The 22,406-nt window shown below is 42.5% G+C and overlaps 1 protein-coding gene across 1 annotated transcript; it reads right to left on the reverse strand.

The window, feature by feature from the left end:
- Positions 1-4,607: 4,607 nt before the first annotated feature.
- On the reverse strand, positions 4,608-21,937 carry LOC149995373 (V-set and transmembrane domain-containing protein 1-like). Its single transcript, XM_090260056.1, has 9 exons — positions 21,717-21,937; positions 20,445-20,480; positions 18,982-19,266; positions 14,324-14,362; positions 8,725-8,817; positions 8,603-8,630; positions 8,357-8,394; positions 8,226-8,257; positions 4,608-5,148 (listed from the first exon to the last, which is right to left on the reverse strand). The coding sequence occupies exons 1-9, from the start codon at positions 21,748-21,750 to the stop codon at positions 5,065-5,067; spliced, it is 669 nt and encodes a 222-aa protein (XP_090116182.1). The 5' UTR covers positions 21,751-21,937; the 3' UTR covers positions 4,608-5,064.
- Between the last annotated feature and the right edge of the window lie 469 nt (positions 21,938-22,406).

Here is a 22,406-nt window from a genome sequence, read left to right on the forward strand (position 1 = left end):
TGACCGGAAGTCAGCTCTTTTTTTATTTTTAAAAATTTTATTGATTGATTTTAGAAAAAGAGAGGAAGAGGAAGAAAGACAGACAAAAAAGAGAGAGATCAATTTGTTGTTCCACTTATTTCTCAATCATTAGTTGCTTCTTGTATGTGCCCTAACTGGAAATCGAACTGTCAACCTTGATGTATCGGGACAATGCTCTAACCAACTGAGCTACCCAGCCAGGGCTACTCTTCTGATTTTTCTCTGGATGTTTTATCTAACATGTATTAATAGTTTCTGCAAGGACAAACACTAAAACACTTCCTCTGTTATTACTCCTAATAAGGTGGGTGTGCTTTAGCTAAAGAAAAGACCTGGAGTTTTTTTCTCTGTGTATTACTTGTAGTAATTGTATGAGTAGAAACTTAGTCTCCTCAACTATTCTGTTGTCCTGGAGGAATGGTTATAATGAAAGGCAGGATAAACACTGGATTTGTATTCGTTCTGTGTTTAAAACTTTTTAAAGTTGACTTTCTTGCATCTTCCAAAGGGAGTCAACAATATCTTTTTCTAAATGGATCCAGTAAGTATAAAGTTTCCCTTACCTCATTGAATAAAAGTCCATAAGGCTGTAAACCTGGGATTGTCATGATCAGCTTCAGGCTCAGAGGCACAGCTGGTTTGAATAATAATGATAACACAAATAAATAGAGATAAGAGACAGAAGAAAAGTTTAAATGGCATTTGAGTATAGGAGGCAGTTGTCTGAGGCTATCTCTAGCTTGGTCTTTTCCTTAGTTTGGTTACATGATATATGAATCCTTTCTTTCTTTTGTTCTTTCTTTCTTTCTCTCTTTCTGCCTTTCTTTCTTTCACACACTTTTTGTATGTATTATCCCATGTGCATATATTTCAGAACTAGGTAAAACCAATCTATAGGGCTAGAGGTTACAATAATAGTTACCTCTGGAGGGATGTAGTATCTACCTGCAAGAGAGCAAGGAGGTCTTCTGGGATTCTTGGTGAGGTGTGATGTCTTAATCAGGGTGCTGGTTTCAAGGGCATGTCACTTTGTGAAAATTCATTGAATTGTTCTTTATGATTTGTACATTTTAATGTATGTATATTATTGTGCAATAGAAAATTTCCTCAGGAAAAAACCTACATCCATAATACCATATGGTAATATTGTTCTACAATGTGAATGAAAGACATTATGCTTTTAATATGTATCCACCTTGGCCCATTTGATCTAGTTCAGTTTAATTCCTTTTAAGGTAAGTTTTTCCTAACTTTGTCATTTCTAGTCAAATGTCTGGACAACTCTAATAATGGAAGATGGGCGAGATGAAGCAGAAATGGTCATATTTCAGTAAATTGAAGACACAATTTAAATGAAAAAGAACCTTGAATAGAGGGCACTAGGACAATTGATGATCTAAATGGAAAAATTAGATCGCTGCCTCACACCATAGACAATAATTGATTTCAGCCCTGCCTGGGTGGCTCAGTTGGTTGTCAGTTGTACTGTTGTTCTGTACAAGAAAAGGTTGCAGGTTCAATCCCTGGTTGGGGCGTATACAGGAGGCAACTGATGGATGTTTCTCACAGTGATGTTTCCCTCTCTCTCTCTCTCTCTCTCTCTCTCTCAAATCAATAAACATATCCTCAGGTGAGGATTTTTTAAAAAATTAACTTCAGATACATTAAATATGAAAACTTTTTTAAATTTAAAATTTAGAAGGACAGTACAGGAGAGTATATTTCTCATGCAAAGCTAGTCAGGACACAAAGAAGTCCCTCAAACATCAATTAAAAGATGAATTACTCTGAGTAGCTAACATTAAAATGTACAAAAAACAAAGAAAATACAAGGTATTTGCAACATGGAGCTTACACAGGAGAAGTGTGCCTGCTGTGTAAACACACCCTTCAAATCAGTAAGGCAAAGACCAACAATTCAGCAGAAAAGAGAACAATAGAAACCTTCAACTCACAGAAGAGGAACCCTGAATGCTCAATAAACCCCACTCATATCAGGAAAACGCAAACTAAAGCACGAATGAGATGCCTTTACATGGGCAGCTTAAAATAGGGTATGACTTCCCTTTTTGGATCAGCAAAAATGAAGAAGATTTTTTTTTTTAAGAACCAAATGACATTTTTAAAAAGATTTTATTTATTTTTTTTAGAGTGAGAGGAAGGGAGGGAGAAAGAGAGGAAGGGAAACATGAATGTGTGGCTGCCTCTCGTGTGCCCCCAACTGGGGACCTGGCCTGCAATGTAGGCACGTGCCCTGACTGGGAATCAAACTGGCAATCCTTTGGTTTGTAGGCCAGCACGCAATCCACTGAGCCTCACCAGCCAGAGCAAAACATGAAGAAGTTTAATAGATTTCTGAATTGGCGAGGATGTGGGGGAATTGGAAACCACCTTACTTATTCATCTCCCTCCCCTAGCAAGATGAAAGGCGTGGACAGAAGACAGATTTTACTTCTAAGTGTCCACCTTAGAGAGGTCATGGCACTTGTGAAGAAGAAGCCGAGACAGCAGCATTTTGCTGATGGCAAACACTGGAAACACCCCAAGCATCTAGCATTCGAAGAAAGAAGGAAGAGAAACTGTGGTTTGAGTTCTTGTCATGCATTCATTTTATTGAGATGTAATTTACATACCATGAAACCCACACTCCTAACGTGCACAGTTGTGTTTTCTTGTACATTCTCAAGGCTGTGCAACCATCACCACTCTCGAATTCCGCATTTTCATCCCCCTGGAGTACACCGTGTACCCCTTTGCAGTCTCTCCCCATTCCCCGCTCCTCAGCGGCCTGCAAGCCACTACCCTGCATGCTCTAAGGATTTATTCATGAATAGGATGGTACAATATGCAGCTTTTTGTGTTTGACTTCTTGCATTTACAATAATAATGTTTTCAAGGTCCATGTATATTGTGGCTTATAAGAGTGCCATGGTAGTCTTTTTTAAAAAATTTTTTATGGTTGTACAATATTCCATGGTAGGGTTAACAACTGAATTCTAGACACTAAACAATGAGCCAGACCCACAAAACCACCTGGATAAATTTCAAAAGCATAATAGGGAAGGCAATAAAAAAAGTCACATAATTGTAACAGGCGGTATGAATCCATCCATATGTATGTATATATTTCCCCCATAGATTTAGGTTTTTAATTTTAAGTTTTTAGAGTCAACTTTTAATATTATTTTATATTAGTTTCAGGTGTACAACATAGTGATTACATATTTATATAATGCATGAAGTGATCCCCCCTATAATTCTAGTACCCATCTGACACCATACACAGTCACTAGGATAGTATTGACTCTCTTGTCTGTGTTGCACTTTCCATCCCCGTGAGTATTTCATAACTACAATCTGTACTTCTCAATTCCTTGCCCTTTGTCACCACACCCCCCGACCCCTTTTCCGTCTGGTAACCGTCAGTCTGTTCTCTGTGTCTGTGACTCTGTTTCTGTTGTTTGTTCATTTACTTTGTCCTTTAGATTCCACAGACAACTGAAATCATATGGTATTTGTCTTTCTCTGGCTTATCTCACTGAGCATAGTATCCTCTGGGTCCGTCCATGCTGTTGCAAATGATAAGATTTCATTCTTTTTATGGCCGAGTAATATTGTCGTATAGATGTACCTCATCTTTTATATCCACTTGCCTGTTCATGGACACTTGGGTTGCTTCAATATTTTGGCTATAGTAAATCATGCTGCAATGAACGCAGGGGTGCATGTATTCTTTCAAATTAGTGTTTCATATGTATATATGTTAATAACACAAAACAGTGCCATATGTGGACTATTAATAGATGTCTGGGTTATGAAAGTATGAAAAATACATAGGAATAATATGCACAACTTTGGAAAATGTTTACTTCTGAAGAAGAGAGTGAGAAAAGAGATTGGGAGTGGCAGAAGTACATAGCAAAGTGCTAGTGTCAAGAAAATAAGATCGGTGTGGATATTGCCATTTATGTTATTCCGTGATTTTTTTTTAAAGAGAAAAGTTATTCAGCATATGCTTATGCATTAAGAATATTTATATATAGCCCTGACTGGGTAGCTCAGTTAGTTACAGCAACGTCCCGATAAGCCAAGGTTGCAGGTTTGATCCCTGGTTGGGAAACATATGAGAATCAACCTATTAATGCATAAATAAGTGGAACAACAGATCCATGTTTCTCTTTCTTTTTTTTTTTTTTAAGATTTTTAAATTTTATTTTATTTTTAGAGAGAGGGGAAGGGAAGGAGAGTGGAAGAGAAACATCACTGAGTGGGGCTGCCTCTCTCACACCCCCAACTGGGGACCCAATCCACACCCAGACACCTCCCCAGACTGGGAATAGAACCAGTGACTCCTTGGTTCACAGGTCAGCACTCAATCCACTGAACCACACCAGCAAGGACTCTCTTTCCATCTCTTACTCTCCTTTCCTCTCTCTCTAATATAATCAATAAAAAATAATTTTAAATATTGAGGAAATAATGCTAACAGAAATACGGTGCTAGTCACATCAGAGAGGAAACTAGTCTTGACTTGAGGTGACATGGCTGCCAGGCAGAGCGGGAGAGGATGGTCATTCGAATACATTTAGCTGCTCCCTGGGCTGCATGCTACACAAGGATGATGTCGTCAGCTCGTCACTGAGTGTCCACCTCTGTGGCTCCTGTTTTGTGCTCCTTTTCAAAAGCCCTGTGCCTAGGGAACGCCTCACCTGACCACAGCCACGCAGGGGGACTGTTTTTCATTCATGTGGTGCCGGCCACAACTCCCCAAGTGACTATTCTGAGTACCACCCGCCCATGGATGTCAGACATCATCTTAGCCTAGGTTTGAAGTCAAACCATCCGAAAGCCACACTCCAGATTTTAGGAAAACCCATCCAGTAATTTTTGAGAGGAGTGGAAGCAAGAAGGAAAACCTTCATTTTATTAGCATAGGCAATGCGCTGAGGACACAACGTGACACAGATTTCCACACGCCCAGTCACCTCGGCCACCTAAATTCGAACCCCCGGTCCCCAGGGGAGAAGTCCCTCCTCCAGCGGCTCAGTCACAAGATCCCGGGGACTCCTCCTCCGATGGCGCCTTGTTGTTCCTGTCAGCACAGGTGTCTTCTTGGGGGTCTTCAGTCTTTGGGGAAAAGAGATGGGTACACACCGGCGTTTAGAGCCCACCTGTCCTATGGGTGGCCTTGAGCCACACACGGCTACTTAACTTGAAGTGAATTAAAAGTAAGTTAAAATTTAAAATACGCCGGATGAGCCGCATTTCAAGTGTGTGACAGCCACGTGCAGCTGAGGGCTGTGGTATCGGACTGTGCAGACACAGAACATTCCACATTGGCTGTGCTTCAGGGACCGTGAGGCTTGGACGCTAGTATTAATGAGACGGTTCTGACAGCCAGTGCTAACTGGGGCTGATAAAAGTCGTTGCAATCCTGGCTCAGTGGATTGAGCGTCGGCCTGCGAACTACGAGTTCACCAGTTCAATTCCCAGTCAGGGCACATGCCTGGGTTTTGGGCAGGGACCCTGGTTGGGGGTCTGTGAGAGGCAACCAACTGATGTTTCTCTCCCTCTCTTTCTCCCTCCCTTCCCCTCTCTCTGAAAATAAATAAATAAAATCTTTTAAAAAAATTATTGCAAAAGGGGCCGGGGGTGTGGGCAGGGCAGTGGAGAGCCACAGGGAAAACTGGGACAACTGTAATAGAACAACAAAATAAATAAAAAGAAAGGAAAAGGTGAAGGAATTAAGAAGTGCAAACTGGTGGTTACAGAATAGTCACAGGGATGAAAATCCCAGCACAGGGAATAGAGTCACTAGTATCATAATAGCTATGTGTGGTGCTGGGCGGGTGCTGGAAATACTGGGGGGTCATTTTATAAAGCATGTGATTCTCTAACCACTATGCTGTACACCGGACACTGAAACAAAATACTGAACATAAATGGTCACTGAAAAATAGAATTTTTTAAAGTTAAAAAAAAATCCTTGCCAAGGTGTGCCGTTGAGAAGAACTACCATCCTATGAGACCCCCTACTGGTACTGTAACATTCGTCGTCGTCGTCGGCAGCCGTCCGTCTCGAGAGACGATGGTGTAGCTTCTTAAGAGTCTATCTGCACCGCCGAGAATGGCTGTGCAGTCCGACTCGGGAGTGACATGGTATCTGTCTCCTTCCGTGTTGAATCGACATCTTGCGATGATGCTGAAGCTACAGAGCCTGGGCAGGGTAATATGGAGGGTCTGCTGTTGCCCATGCAGCAGTCCCCCCCTCTCTTCGCAGCTGAAGGGTCCAAGGGAAAGACGGAGTCAATACAGCTTGGCTTCAGGTGCGCCGCAGGAGTTGCCGGTGTTGACTACAACGTCAAACCGCCTTAGGGACTCCGGCTCCGGATTTTCTGTCGGGGTTTACTCCCTTAGCCTTTCCCCTGAAGAGGTATGCCGCAAGGCAGCGGAGGTTTTTTGGAGTCAGAGTTTTCCTTCTCTGATGTGCCCTGACTGGAAGATTGAACCAGCGACACTTAGCTCGCAGGCCGACGCTCAATCCACTGAGCTAAACCAGCCAGGGCCACTGTAACATTATATTCCTGTTTTATTTATTGAGGTATAATTTGTAAATAAATAGTGTATAATGTCCCTAGTAAATTCCCACAAGCTCCCCCCATTACAAGTGTACGCTTAGATGACTTTTCGTAAACTTGTAGACTGATGCAGCTATCACCACAATATACTTTGAGAATATGCATCCCCCCCTATTCCCTTGTGCCTGTCTGCAGTTAAACCTCAGTTCCTGCCTCCCACTCCCACCCCCACTCCAGCCATAGGCAACTACTTATTTGCCTTTTCTGGAGATTTTATATAAATGGAGCATGCTATATATAGCCTTACATATCTGGCTTATTTCACATAGCAAAATTGTTTTGATGTGCACACACTTATCACATATATCAGTAGTGTCTTCCTTTTTATGGCTGAATAGTACTTCAGTGCATGAAGGTAATACATCTTAATATGATATTATTATAATATCATCGATGATTTGTGAATTGATGCTATTAACCCAGCATTTGAAATGGACCAGATTTATTGACTGGTGCTTAATGTGCCTTTTAAAATAATGTTAAATATACATATATCTATTTATCTGCATATATCTCTATATAGATTTATATCTAAATGAATGTATTGTGCATGAGTATTTTTTTGAACGTGACAGTGAACTCCTTGCGCCTTTTGATAACCCTCTATTGGCTTTGGCTTAAAGACTGAGCTAAGGAAAAACAATAAATAAATAAATAATTAAACAAAACAAAACAAGAAGAATGAGCTAAGGAACCTCTGTGTCCTGTGGAAAATTGTATAAATGTGATCTGATGTCACTCTTAGATGGAATGCTAATCAACGTGGAATCACAAATCAGCAGTATTTTAAACAGTAAAATGATTAACATTTGCTCATTGATGCTTTCACGCTATCCACCTGACACTTAAAATTTGCCAGAAACTCCAGGAGGCCCTTTATATTTCTGACGTTGCTAGACCTACACGAGCCTTTTCAATGAAGATTTTGATTACCACTAGAGATGGGAGGGAAGGCAGGGCTCAAATCCCTGGGACTGTGTGCTTTGTCTCAGGCCACGCTGGTGATAAATCAGAGACATCGGGAGCTGGGGTTCAGCCACTTTGTGATCCAAAGGACATGGCTTTTTTTGTTTTTGTTAGTTTTTTTGGATACAATTGACATACATATAAGTTTAAGGTGTACAACCTATTGATTTGATATATTTGCAATTTAGTTACCACCAAAGTGGCACATAATTACCTTTAATTACGTGTTGTGTGTGTGTGTGTGTGTGTGTGGTGAGAACAATTTTGATCTATCCTCTTAGCAACTTTGAAGTTTATAATACACATTGTGAGCTATCATGTGTTAGATCTTCAGGACACTTATCTATGAGTTGCAAGTTTGTACCCTTAAACATCATCTCCCCAACTCCTCTACCTTCCAGCCCCCAAGGAACCACCATTCTACTCTCTGTTTTTAGGAGTTTGGTCAAAGCACATGTTTTTAGACGTGATGTTAATTGGCCTCCTGACTGTGTGAGTTGGGTATCCATGTAACCAGAGCACAGGCTGAACTGGGAAGGAGGCAGGACTGGTCTGGTAGCTAAGAGAGCTCTCAGGGGAATTCTGATGGGGAGAACTCACCGAGAGAGAGTCTGTTTCCAGGTTGGATAAATCTGCATGTGAGTGAGAAATCAAAAAACAAAACTCAATTTTCAGTCGGCAGGAGTCCAACTGCCATTAGTTCTCTCCTGCGTTCTTCCCTTATCACTTACCTGAAGCCTCCCGCTTGGCAAATTTGGAGTGGCTAGTTCTGAGAGAGAGAGAGAGAAACACACATTCAAGTACGGGGTATGGGGCATGAAGATTCTGGAGGGATGATAAGGGCTTTGAAAAGGAGTGGAGGAAGGTCACAGCTCAGACTGAGAGAAGAGGGTCATTGCGGAACAGGGTGCAGCTGGGCAAGAGAAGTGGGGTCGCTGAAGGATGGAGTGTGAGGCTGGTCAAGTATATCTGTTTACCTCTTGATGCCTTCTTCATGTGATGAACCTATTTACAAAACACAGGGGGGAGTTTATCTGATGAAAGACTCCTCTCTACTCCCCTTCCCTGGTGGTCTTATTGGGCGCTGCTATGAACTCACCATGCTGACTGCATCTGTAGATGAGGAAGACAGTGGGAAAGAGGAGGAAGATGGTGAGGCAGCTGAAGGTAGTGATGAAGATTTTTCTGGTGTCTGGAGGGAGAGGAGCAGGTCATAGAATCAGTTTGGTTTCTGGAACTAACAGAACAGGTAAGAGGAGCCAGACAACCTGGCTTCAGAATGTGGAGCTGCCTTATTTCTCTCAGCAGAAAACCCTCTAGGTTCATCCATGCTGCTGCAAGTGGCAATATTGCATTATTTTTCTTGGCTGAGTAATATTCCATTGTGTAAATGTACCACAGCTTTTTTATCCACTCATCTACTGAGGGGCACTTATGTTGCTTCCATGTCTTGGCGATTGTAAATAAGCTGCAATAAACATAGGGATGCATATATATTTTCGACTTAGTGTTGTTGATTTTTTTCAGAGAAATACCCAGAAGTGGAATTGCTGGGTCATGCAGAGAAAGATAAGTACCATATGATTTTATAATATGTGGAATCTACAAAATAAATGAAGAAACACAACAGAAACACTCGTAGATACAGGGAACAGACTGGTGGTCACCAGATGGGAGGGGACTAGGGGGGCTGGTTAAGAAGTACAAACTGGCAGTTACAAAACAGTCATGGGGATGTAAAGTCCAGCCCAGGAAATATTGTCAATAATATTGTAATAACTGTGTGTGGTGCCAGGTGGGTGCAAGACTTATCAGGGTGATTACTTTGTAATTAATATAAATGTCTACTCTGCTGTACACCCGACTGACAAGTAAAATGGGAAGATAGTTAATGTGCTGATTTGACAGAAGTACACATTGTGAAAAGCTTTCCCCCCACTGAGTCAATGAACACATCCCTCACCTCGTATCTCTGTACCTGTTTTCTTTTCCTTTCATGAGAGTGCTTAAGATCTACTGCCTTAGCAAATCTTTTAAAAAAAATTTACATCTTCACCCAAGGATACATTTGTTGATTTTAGAGAGAAAGGAAGGGAGAGAGAGGGAGGGGGTCGGGGGAGAGAGAGGGGGAGAGAGAGAGGGAGAGAGAGAGGGAGAAAGAGAGGGAGAGATAGGTTGGTTGCTTCCTATATGTGCCCTGACTGGGGACTGAACCTGCAACCTAGGTATGTGCCCTGACTGGGAATTAAACCCACGGCCTTTGGTGTGTGGGACAACACTCTGTCAACTGTGATTGGAAAGTGAAGTTGTTGTTTTTTTTCGTTTAAAGTGCAGCTGCTGCTTCAGAGCAGGGACATCCCATTGCTTGAAGCATTTTGTTTCATCTTCTGCATTCAAAGCGAGAGCAACGGCAGGAGCTACGTGACCCGACAAAATTAAATGGGCCTGCACGTCCAGAGCATGCCTCCCACACAGGACATGCCCCACTGACTGCAGTCATGTTGACCATTTATTGTGAGCTGCTGGCGCTTCACGTGCGCTCTTTCTCACCCTGATGACAAGCATGCAATATGGGTTCCCTGTCCCCATTTCATTCATAAGTCAGCCAAGTAGCAGGTAGTCAGCTGAATCCACCTTCAGGAAGGAGGGGCTTGGATCTGGTGTGTCTAACCTGCCAGGCCAGTCTGCCACAAGGGCAGGGGGCTCTGGGATGGCCAGTGGCTGTCCAAGTTGGAGAGACATGAAGTCTGAACCTGTGCCAGGGCACTGGTAATCTGGGGAGATAGCATGTACCCCACCAGCTGTAATGCTAGAGAGGGAGTGGCAGGTCCAATCACAGGGGGATGAATGGCCAAACTCTTACCGAGCTCAGGGATCATTGTCTACGTGGTATAAGCACAACATGAAGGAGGACAGCCTGCCATTTGCAATGACATGGAAGGACCCGGAAGGCGTTATGCTAGGTGAGAAAAGCGCACGAAGACGAATACTGCATGGTATTACTTATATGTGGAATCTAAATAATAATGTTAATAATAATGCTAATGCTAATGCTAATAATAATAATAATAATAAAGTAGTTATAGAAACAGAGCAGAATGGTGGTTGCCAGGAGCTCAGAGGTGGGGGACATAGGAGAGGTGGCAAAAGGGCACACACTTTCAGTTATAAGATGTTAATGAGTACTAAGAGCTAATGTACAGCATGGTGACCACAGCTGATAGCACTGGATTGTCTAATTCACATTTGCTAGGACAGGCCCTGGCTGGTGTGGTTCGGTTGGTTGAAGCACTGTCCCACACACCAAAGGCCGTGGGTTCAATTCCCAGTCAGGGCACATACCTAGGTTGCAGGTTTGGTCCTCAGTAGGGGTGCATATAGGAGGCAATCAACTGATGTTTCTCTCTCTCTCTCTCTCTCTCTCTCTCTCTCTCTCTCAAATCAATAAATGTATCCTTGGGTGAGGATTTAAAAAAATAAAAAAGAATTTGCTAAGACAGTAGATCTTAAGCGCTCTCATGAAAGGAAAAAGGAAACAGGTAAATATATACAAGGCGAGGGATGCGTTCGTTAACCCAGTGGGGGAAAGCCTTCCACAGCGTGTACTTACATCAAATCAGCACGTTAACTATCGTCCCATCTTACCTGTCAGTCGTACCTCCGTGAAGCTGAAGGGAAATAAAAATACTTAACGTGCAGAGAGGGAACGCTGCAAGCTCTGGCTGGAGCCCCCGGGGCGGGATCTGCCTTGCTGTGTAGGATAACGAGGCTGTGGTGAGAAGGATGTTTTTCTCACCCAGAGTCCCACCCACACCCAGCCCGGGGCTCTGAGTGCTCCCGGGCCCACGTTCCCCCAGAGCCTTCGCCACATCTGTGCACTCTGGACCGTGCCTTCTCCCCCTTTCCTACGCGAACATTTGCATCTGGAAAGGCCCACATGCCTTGGAATTTATGTGCCTCAGGGTCACCCCGTTACTGCAACTGTTATTTGTGGGGACGTGAATGCCTTAGCTCTGCGGCCTCCCGTATTTGTGCCCTTTTCTGCGTCCTGCGCTTTCCTGCGGGAGTGAGCTGAGGGACTGGAATATCCCACTGTGGTTTAATTTCTTTTTCTCGAAGTCCTCCTTCCCCACCCCCGACAATGTCACCTTTGCACTAATATTTAAGAGTCTGCTTCAGGTGGCATCGAATCCAAGGGACCCTCAAAAGCAACAATTCTATCAAGGCATCTGTCTGCATGGACACAGGAACGGTTGTTCCCAGACCCTCGATGGAAGCAGAGGAACAGCAGCTCCGCCTTAACATTTTACTTCTCCCCTGTCCAGCTACAGCTTCTCTCACATAGCAATTCGCTAGAAATGAGAAGTAAAGTCTTGCAGAATTCTCTTTCTGTGGCCCCACAACACGACGAACTGAGCTCACCCCGAGATGTCCACATACCCTGGCCCAACGCCGCAGGTCTGTTTACAAATAGCCGACATAACGTACAAAGCGTCTATGACATGGGCCTGGAGGAGTCTCCGGAGCAACGGGATACAGCTTGATGCAGGCGCCAGAAAGAAAGTCACTGTCACCAGAAAGAAAGCCTGTCCTGTGTCAAAGTTAGGTGATGAAATTCATCATTGGTCTGCACAGAGTGGGAGTACAGGGTCCATTTCAGGCAGCTTTGAGGCCTGCATACACAGGGCTTAAAGACCTGTTATTCTGTTTAGAATTGTGGCGGTAAAATGTGAACCCAGAAAGTACATTTTAAGAAATGATATGCACACCAACATAGATGGCTATAAAATGATAGGAAATTAACAAGGGTTGGCAAGGATGTAGGGATATTGGAACCCGCATGTATGACTGGTGGGAAGGTACAATGGTGCAGCCACATTGGAAAACTGTCTGGCAGGTCCTCAAAAAAGTTAAACAGAGAGTCACCATATGTCCCAGCAAAACTACTCATAGGTAGAACCCAGTTGGAAAGCAGAAATTCAGACACGTGTACATCCCTGTTAGTAGCAGCACCATTCAGCATAGCCAGAAGGTACCAATGACCTACATATCTATCAACGAGTGAATGGAGAAACAAGAGCTGATCTAGCCGCACAATGGAATATTACTCAGTCATGAAAAGGACAAAGCTCTTACACCTGCTACAACATGGGTAAACCTTGAAAACATGACACTGCGTGAAAGAAGCCAGACACAAAAGACCACAGGCTATGTGATTCCATTGACAGGAAACGTCCAGAATAAACACATGAATGGTTTGCAGGGCCTGGTGGGAGAGGGGAATGAGGACTGACTGCGTAGGGGGTACGAGATTTCATTTTGGGAGTTATATTAGTGGTGATGGTTGCATAACCTTGCAAATTCTGCATATTAAAAGGGTGCAGTTATGCCCTGGCTGGTGTGGCTCAGTGGACTGAGTGCCAGTCTGTGAACCAAAAGGTTGCTGATTCAATTCCCAGTCAGGGCACATGCCTGGGTTGTGGGCCAGGTCTCCAGTTGGGGGTGCAAGACAGACAACCGACTGATGCATCTCTCGCACATCGGTGTTTCTCTCCCTCTCTTTCTCACTCCCCCCTCTCTCTAAAGTACAGTACATAAATAAAAATAAAAATATATATAATAAGAAAAAGTAAATCCTATTAAAGGGTGCAGCTATGGAATGTGAATTCTATAGCAATAGGAATAAAAGAAAATAAGTTACACATGAGCAAAAATATAAAAGCTTTACCACCTGTCCCCTCTCACATCGCTAGACTTCCCACCTCATTTCTGATATTTCCATACTCCTTGACTCGATCAGATTTCAGGTCTGTCCAAGGAAACATTCCTGGCGTGAACTATGTTCCTAGAGCCGGAGTAGCAAGCACGTCCCGAGCCAGCTAATAAGGACTAAGGACATTTTCAAAGATTAACACTTATTGTGCAAAGACACCCAAGAGGATATCTTCTTTGAAAAAAACAAATTAGCCCTGGCCGGGTAGCTCAGCTTGTAAGAGCGTTGTCCTGATGTGCCAGGGTAGTGGATTTGATCTGTGGTCAGAGCACATGCAGGAATCAACCATTGAATGTGTAAGTAGGTGGAGCAATGGGCTGATGTTTCTTTAAAAAAATATCAATCAAAAAACTCATTGAAAAAATGAATTATACCAGCTTAGACTCTAGTGACCTTTAACAATCTTGGCTCTTTGGAGCACGTGGCAGAGAGGCTATGAGTTGCAGAAAGAATGAATGGTTAAGATGTCATTAAAGTTTGGAGGAGTTCCTGTTTCAGTCTAAAGCTACAAAAAGCCCTAATTTTTACGGGAACCTCTGAGGACAGAACCTTAGTCAACTCTTCATGGAAAAGCAACATCAGAGAAAAAGAATTTAATAGTTATCTATTTTTGAGAACTTAAAAGTTTTATCAAGTACTTGGTCAAACATATCCCCAAAGTAACTTGAACTCCACGAGTCCCAGTCCCATTCCCCAAGTCAGTCACACAAACTTACCACCACGCTTTACAAAACTCCAGTATCATTTTTTGTTATGAAAGATGTCAGACAATGCACCTCAGAGTGTTTTACTCACCAGGCAGGGGTCCCTCCCAAAGCACTGAAAAAGTAGGCATTAAAATTCTCCTTCTGCCTTTTCATCAAAAGGGACCCCTGGGCCAAGGTGGATACAAATGGTCAAAACACTTCTTCTCTAATTATCTTACCTGTTTTCACTGAGGAAGCTCCAGATCCATTACGGCCATCTAGAAAACAGGATGTAAGAAAAGTAGTCAATCCTAACTGGTGTGGCTTGGTGGGTTGGGCTTCATACCACAAACTGAAAGGTCACTGGTTCAGTTCCCAGTTGGAGCACATGCCTGGGTTGTGGGCCAGGTCCCCAGTTGTGGGGGTGGGTTGGGGTGGGGTGCATTGTGAGAGGTAACTGATCGATCATTGTTTCTCTCTCACAACAATGTTTCCCTCTCTTCCCCTCTCTCTAAAAATGAATACAATCTTTAAAAAATTATTAAAGAAAAGTAGTCATAATGATTATATGGGAACCTTGGGGGCATAAGTGTTCATGTTCTACTTATAGATTTTTTGGGAAGCAGAAAAGACAATGTCTCACTAGGTCTCCACATGAGGGCCAGGACATTAGATTATGCATTTAATACTCCTGGAGTCTGATATTATTTTTATGAACAAAAACATTTATGAATGACACCTCTAATTTCCCACCTTCCAATCCTATTCCTTGCCAACTTTTCCATCCCAGAATAGAGCACTACCATTTTGTTTTGTTTTTAATTTTAAAAAATATATTATTTTTTAAAATTCTCACCTGAGAATATGTTCACTGAGTTTAGAGAGAGAAGAAGGGAGAAAGGGAGAGAAAGGGCTACATCAATGTGAGAGAGAAACATTGATTGGCTGCCTCCCAAACACACCCTGACCAGGGATCGAACCCACAACTGAGGTATGTGTCTGGAATGGGGATTGAACCCACAACCTTTTGGTGTATGAAACAATGCTTCAACTAACTGAGCCACGCAGCCAGTACTAAAACTTTTTATTATCTGTTGGTTTTGGTTGTATAGCTTAGTGCTTAGACATCATATAATTTACATAGTGTTCCGCTCAATATTTCCAGTACCCCAACTGACACCATACATAGTTACCACAATATTATTAACTATATTTCCTATGCTTTACTTACTTCCCTGTGACTATTTTGTAGCTACCAATCTGGGCTTCTTAATCCCTTCACCTCTTTCACCCAGGAGTGCTACCATTTTGCAATTATTTTTTTCTATTTGGTAGGTTGTTCTTCCATTCTGTTGATGGTTTCCTTTGCTGTGTGCATGCTTTGTAGTGTGATATAGTCCTATTTATTTATTTTTGTTTTTGTTTCTTGTGCTTTTGATGTGATATCCAAATAATTGTTGCCAACACCGATGTCAAGAGGATTTTTCTGTTTTCTTCTAGTAGTTTTATGATTTGTAAACTTTCAATCCATTTAGACTTAATTTTTGTGAGTGGTATAGGACAGGGGACCTGATTCATTCTTCTGCATGTGGTTATCCAGTTTTCCCACCACCATTTGCTGAAGAGACTATCCTTTTCCCACTGAGTATTCATGGCATCCTTGTCAAATATTAGCTGATTGTATATGCAAGGGCTTATTTCTGGGCTCTCTATATCTGTTCCATTGATCTATAAGTCTGTTTTTAAGGCCACTACCATGCTGTTTTGATTACTATAGCCTTGTAGTATAGTTTAAGATCACATCCAACTTTGTTCTTTGTCAGGATGCTTTGGTTATTCAGGATCTGTCTGTTTCATACACATTTTAGGATGGTTTTAGTTCTGTGAAAAATATCATTGGCATTTTGGTAGAGATTGCATTGAATCTATAGATAACTTAGGTAATATGTGGTTGCCTCTTGCGTGTCCCCAACTGGGACTTGGCCCACAACCCAGACATGTGTGCTGATTGGGAATCAAACCAGCAACCCTTTGGTTCACAGACCAGCACTCAGTCCACTGAGTCACACCAGCCAGGGCTTAACAATATTAATTCTTCTGATTCATGAGCATAGGATATCTTTCCATTTCTTTGTGTTTTCAATTTCTTTCATCAGTCTTGCAGTTTTCAGTGTAGAGATATTTTGCCTCCTTGATTAAATTTATTTCTAAGTATTTTATTGTTTTTCATGCTATTGTAAGTGTCAGGGTTTTTTAAAATTATTTTTCAGATATTTTGTAGTTAGTGATAGGAATGAAACTGATTTCTGTATGTTGGTTTTATATCTTGAAACTTTACTGAATTTGATGATTAGTTGTAACAGTTTTTTTTGTTGAGTCTTTACGATTTTCTATATATAAGAACATATCATCCTTAAAGACAAATTTACCTTTGTTATAATTTTTAATCAGCAATTGGCTTCACATATTATATTCTTATCATTGAACTGACTTCCAAATCTAAAGAAAATTGTACTGAAAAGTTTTAAGATGCAAGGGTAACCTACAAGATGTAAAAAATAAAGAAAATGGTAAAGAAGCATTATCCTAGGATTTAAATATACTATAAAAGGCAATAAATCTGAATTATAATAGTGGTCTTAAGAGAAATCACTTAATTCAATGGCCATCTATTAGTTTCCCTCTTTAAAATATTTATAATAATACCCTCTCTGTGCATGCCATTTAACTCCTTGCTTTCCAATTTCGATTCCTTTTATTTCTCTGTCTTGCCTGATTGCTCTGGTTAGCATTTCTAGTACCATGTTGAATAGGAGTGGTGAGAGTGGGCACCTAATCTTAGAGGAAGATGTTTCAACTTTTCATTTTTGAGTATGTTGTTAGCTGTTAGCTTGTTGTATAGGGTCTTTCTGCTGTTGAGGCATGTCCCCTCTATACCCACTTTGTTGAGAGTTTTTAATCTCAGAAAGATGTATTTTGTTCAATGCTTTGCATCTATTGAAATGATGTGATTTTTATTCTTTTTGTGAATGTGGTTATCACAGTTATTGATTTTTGTATGTCAAACCATCCTTGCATCCCAGGGATGAATTCCAACTGATCATGGTGTGTGATCCTTTTAATGTGCTGGTGAACTCAGTTTGCTAACATCTTGTTGAAAATTTTTGCATCTGTAGTTATTACGGATATTTGTCTGTCATTTACTTTTCTTGCAGTGTCCTCATCTGGCTTTAGTATCAGGGTAGAATGAGTGTGGTAGTGTTTCCTCCTTTTCAGTTTTTTTTTAAAGAACTTGTTTTGAGTAGAACTGGTGGTGTTTATTTTTTAAAAATTTGGTATAATTCACCAGTGAAACCATCTGGTCTTGGACTTTGTTGTGGTTGGGAGGTTTTGCTCTGTACCAATTAATTCGTCTTACGCATTGTTGTTCTGTTCAGATTTTCTGTTTCTTCATGGTTCAGTCTTTGTTCATAGACTCACACAAAGGTTTTCTGATCCATAGGTGTTGTCCAAGTCCATGTTCTTCAGGTGCTTCTGGACCACAGCCAAGAGGTTCCACAGCTGGCAGAGGTCTGTCTGCCTATGACCCAATGCGAACGTGGGTGAGACTCCTCCCAGGTGTCTGGGCATGTGGTGCTGGATCCCATGACTTCCATGGAGACACTTTTGTTTATAGATGGATGCTGAAATTTTGTTGTTGAAAGAAGGAACAAAAACAAGGGATGTTTTCTGCCATTATGATGCTCAGTTTGGTTTTTTATTACTTTCTTAATCTGTAATGGCTCTGGATTCCTATCTTCAGAGCAATAATGATACACTTAGTTCTCTTGTATGGAATCAGACATCAGAGTGTCATACTGTGACCTGGAGTCATCCCAGGGTTTATGTTGACTGAGAGGAGAGGTTTCGGGAGTGATCCAGAGGAGGACAAGGCAGTCAGGGTAAAGGGAAGGACCAGGGCTTTCCATTTTTCACTGCACTGGGACATGCTCACCCATCTCTTTGTATTAACCATGTCTTTTATTTTCTACACCTGATGCTTTGACATTTTGGGACCTTGCTCACTTCTGGGGGATTCCCTTCGCAGGCTAGCAATTCCTAGAGGTAGGCAACAGCTCTCTGGAGCACACCTCTCAAATGCAAACCAGCTGATCCAGAACCCACACTCCCAACCACCTCCTTCACTGAGCTCTCACACTGAGGGCCTCTATCCCCCTGCCCTCACCCCCCGAGGGCCAGGTTCCAGGTAACCTGGGCAGCCTCTATGCCCCAATCCTAAGCCTGTTGATTCCCACAGAAGCCAGAATCAAGGCTTGTTCCCTCCTGCTGCCCTCTGACCCTGGGGCTTCTCCATGTGGCTCTGCATGGCACAGTGTGTCCCCACCTCTTGGGAACTATACAAAACTATCTCTTCAGTGACAATTGTCTCTTGACCCCTTGGCTTTGCTGCACTTCAAATTTTCTTTTTAAAAAGAAATTTATTTTTAGAGAGAAAGGAAGGGAGGGAGAAAGAGAGTAAGAGAAACATCAATGTGTGGTTGCCTCTCTCATGCCCCCAACTGGGGACCTGGCCCTGGCCTGCAACCCAGGCGTGTGCCCTGACTGGGAATCAGACCAGCAACCCTTTGTTTCACAGGCCGACACTCAACCCACTGAGCTACACCAGCCAGGACTCAAAATTTCTCTTAATACCTCTATTCTAAAACACTGGCCCCCATCCACATCGAGACCCACTCAGAAGCCCTGATGAGAGTCTTGTTCTCATTTCCCCATTTGCCCACACCCAAAGTGTCACATCTGCCTTTTTGTTTCCTGGATTCCTTCTTCCCCTGCCAGGTCCCATCATGGGACAAGGAATATGTGCACCAAGGAGGAAACCTGGGGCTTCCCTGCTCACCTGTGACCATGAGCTGCAGGTGTTCACTCTTCTCGGACCACTTGTGGGAGCCCACTGTCTTGCAGGCACAAAAGTACATGCCAGCATTTTTAGGATCCAGGTCCATGAGGAGGAATTCAGCATCATATCCTGCTGAGCTCTGCTCCTGCTTATACCCAGGGTCCTGCAACTTCCCCAGCATGACTGTCACATTCTGGAAGTGACAGTGGCACTTCAGGGTCACATTACCACTGTGTTCAACCACCGGTCCTGGCAAGGCATTGAGGGAGGGCTTGGAAAGTTTCTCTGGAAAGAATTTAGAGTTAGTTGGACTGTTTATCTTTTTTTTTTTCCCTTTTTTTTCCGTTTTAATCCTCACCCAAGGATATGTTTATTGATTTTAGAGAGAAAGGAAGAGAGAGAAACATCAATGTGAGGGAGAAACATTAATTGGTTGCCTCCCATACATGCTCAGAGTGGGGACCAAACCCACAACCTAGGTATGTGCCCTGACTGGGAATCGAACCTGTAACCTTTTGGTGTACTGGATAATGCTCCAACCAACTGAGCCACCGGGCTAGGGCTAAAGTTTTATTTTTCAATAACAGTTTACTTTCAATATTTTGTTAGTTCCAGGTGTATAGCATGTGGTTAGACAATTATATCCTTTACTTGACTCTTTATCTTGATGACCACAAACACTCCTGGAATTCAAATAATTAAAGGTAAAAGGTCATGTGAATCAATCATAGAAAAAGAATGAAATTCTGCCATTTGCAACAATGTGGGTGGACCTAGAGGGTATTATGCTAAGTGAAGTGAGTCAGACAGAAAATACAAATGCCATATAATTTCACTTGTATGTGGAATCTAAAAACAAAATAAATGGCCCTGGTTGGTGTGGCTCAGTGGATTGAGCACTGGTCTGCAAATCAAAGGTTTGTCAGTTTGATTCCCAGTCAGAGTACATGCCTGGGTTAAGGGCCAGCTCCCCAGTTGGGGGTGTGTGACAACCACACACTGATGTTTTTCTCCCTCTATTTCTCCCTCCCTTCCCCTCTCCCTCTAAAAATAAATAACTAAAATATTTAAAAACAAAATAAAGGAACAAACAAACCAGGAACAAACTCAGAGAGACAGAGAACATATTGAAAGCTGTCTAAGGAGAGGGGTGTTGAGAGGCTGTGTGGAAAAGGTGAAGAGATTAAGAAGTACAGGTTGGCAGTTACAAAACAACCATGGGGATGTAACGTACAGCACAGAGAATAGTCAATAATATTGAAATAAGTATGTATGGTGCCAGGTGAGTACTAGATGTATTGGGGGGATCACTTTGTAAGTAAGGTATATAAATGTCTAATGACTATGTTGTACACCTGAAACTAACATAATATTGTATGTCAGCTGTAAGTGAAAATAAGTTTTTTTTTTTAAGTCATGAAACTTGGTATACAGAGACAGAGCTTATGTGGAAGATAACTCACCATTCTTGTGTTCATCTTCAAAGCCCAGACAGAACCCTGGAAGAGAAACCCTCATGAAGGATAGGTGATATGCTTGTCTTAGAGTAGCAACGAGGCAGAGAATGTATGACCAATCTGTTCAAGAGCTGCTGTGTTTCTTGCAGGTATTTCCCTGAGTTTATTTTTTACCTTTTACTTTCATCCCATTGTTTGTTCTTCAGAAATTATGTTGATGGAGAGCCTTCCAGCAATCCTTTCTGATTTATTGCATTGGGAACTATAACTAAGCTTTTCTGATTAATCAGTCCTTCTCTTGCCATCTCTAAGTTGAACATTTACCCTGTTTTTCTCTCATATTTTCTGGGATTGCTATGTTTATCCTTACCACTTCAATGATCAATGAATGGCTATTTTACTGTAGAGTCTCAAGGAGGGTTTTCTCCCTCAATCAAATGGAGAGAGTTTGTGGTACAGGAAAATGAATATGGGGAGGATGAGATCAGTCTGTGACTGCCCAGCTTAGTCTGCCTGGCAGCTGGAGGTCTGGGGTATGGTGACAATAGTCACCTCTACAGTTCAAGTGTGTGTGTGGGAGGAGCATTACCCCCAAGGGAAGGGCTGTACCCAGAAGGAGGAAGGAACTGGGGCAGATGAGTCCTGATATCCCCTCCACACACCCCACTCACAAAGGAGGAGCTGGAGGCTGAGGGAGGTGGAGCTGTTGGTTCAAAGTCAAGAGAGCTCCTATGACCCCAACCCAAGATTATAATTCAGGTCATTTTCCCCCCAACCCCCCAGGCTGAGGGCTGTTTGACTGCATTATATTCAAGTTGAGGATGGTTAAAATCAGGCTGAGGATAGGGCTGGTCAGAACATTTTCTTCTCAGCCACCATCCCCAGTCATTGTTCTTGGTATTCGTGGCTTGCACCCAAACCCCATAGCTTTTCACACCCTCTAGACACTGCCCTCCTATACGCCAATGGAACATTCATGGCAAGACTGTGGTGTTTAGAGGATAGATTTGGAGATCCCATCTAAGCTCTGAATGTCTCAGCTGAGTAGACCCAGGGTGTTACCACAGTCTCTGACCCTTGGGTTCCTCATCTTTTTTTGTGTGAACATCAGAATGAAGATGTTAGTATATCATAGCCCATAAAACCCTGACAAGAGGCATGTATCCAATACACGGATGTTATCATTTCTGTACTTGCCATGTTTCCCACGATATCCACCACTCCACCGTGAATTTTCTCACCTATCCAAGCCCATCCCTCCCAATCCTGGAGACTCACCGAGGCAAAGCAGAGACAGGAATCCTGTGATCATAGCGTCCCTTTCACCCAGACCAAGATCCCGTCTTCAGTTTTACAGTTAAAGAAAGAAGGGGGACCGGGGCAATGGAAACTCTCCAACTGCCCACTTTGTCCCCAGGATGTGTCGGGAGACGTTTTGCTCTGACACTCTGGTTCTCCACAGCAGCTTGTGTACAGTTTCCTTCTTGCAACCAACTCAGGAAACCAGAAGCCATCAATGACAACATCTTCCTCATAATCGGGTGTGTGTGGCTATGGCTCCACCCACCCCAAAGCCTCATCTCTTCTGAAGTCATGCCCAAGATGTTTTCTTTCTTTCTTTTTACTTATTTTTAGAGAGAGGGAGGAAGGGGGGCAGAGAGAAACCTTGATTTGTTGTTCCACTGATTTATGCATTTATTGGTTGATTCTTGTATGTGTCCTGACTGGGGATTGAAACTGCATCCTTGGTGTATTAGGATGATGCTCTAACCAAGTGAGTCACCTGGCCAGGGTTTCTTCTGTCTTGTTGTCTTTGCAAACAGCTCATTAGGACAAATGGTTGCTTAGACCCAAAGGTTTTTAACATTCCAACGTTTAATGTAAGACATGCAAGGCAGTTCCTCTGGGGTGGCAGCTCTGCCTCTGCTTTAAAGTGGCTCCGTTTATATTATTGTTTCCATAAGTCAG

This window comes from Furipterus horrens, unplaced genomic scaffold (assembly GCF_987537825.1).
Source record: "Furipterus horrens unplaced genomic scaffold, mFurHor1.1.pri manual_scaffold_13, whole genome shotgun sequence".
Lineage (NCBI taxonomy): Eukaryota > Metazoa > Chordata > Mammalia > Chiroptera > Furipteridae > Furipterus > Furipterus horrens.

Coding starts and splice junctions, on each gene's coding strand:
- LOC149995373 (XM_090260056.1), bottom strand. CDS start 21,750: ATGATCACAGGATTCCTGTCTCTGCTTTGCCTCG. Junction 20,481..21,716: donor CCTGTCTCTGCTTTGCCTCG/GTGAGTCTCCAG, acceptor TTTCTCTTCCAG/GGTTCTGTCTGGGCTTTGAA. Junction 8,258..8,356: donor TGCCAAGCGGGAGGCTTCAG/GTAAGTGATAAG, acceptor ACTCACATGCAG/ATTTATCCAACCTGGAAACA.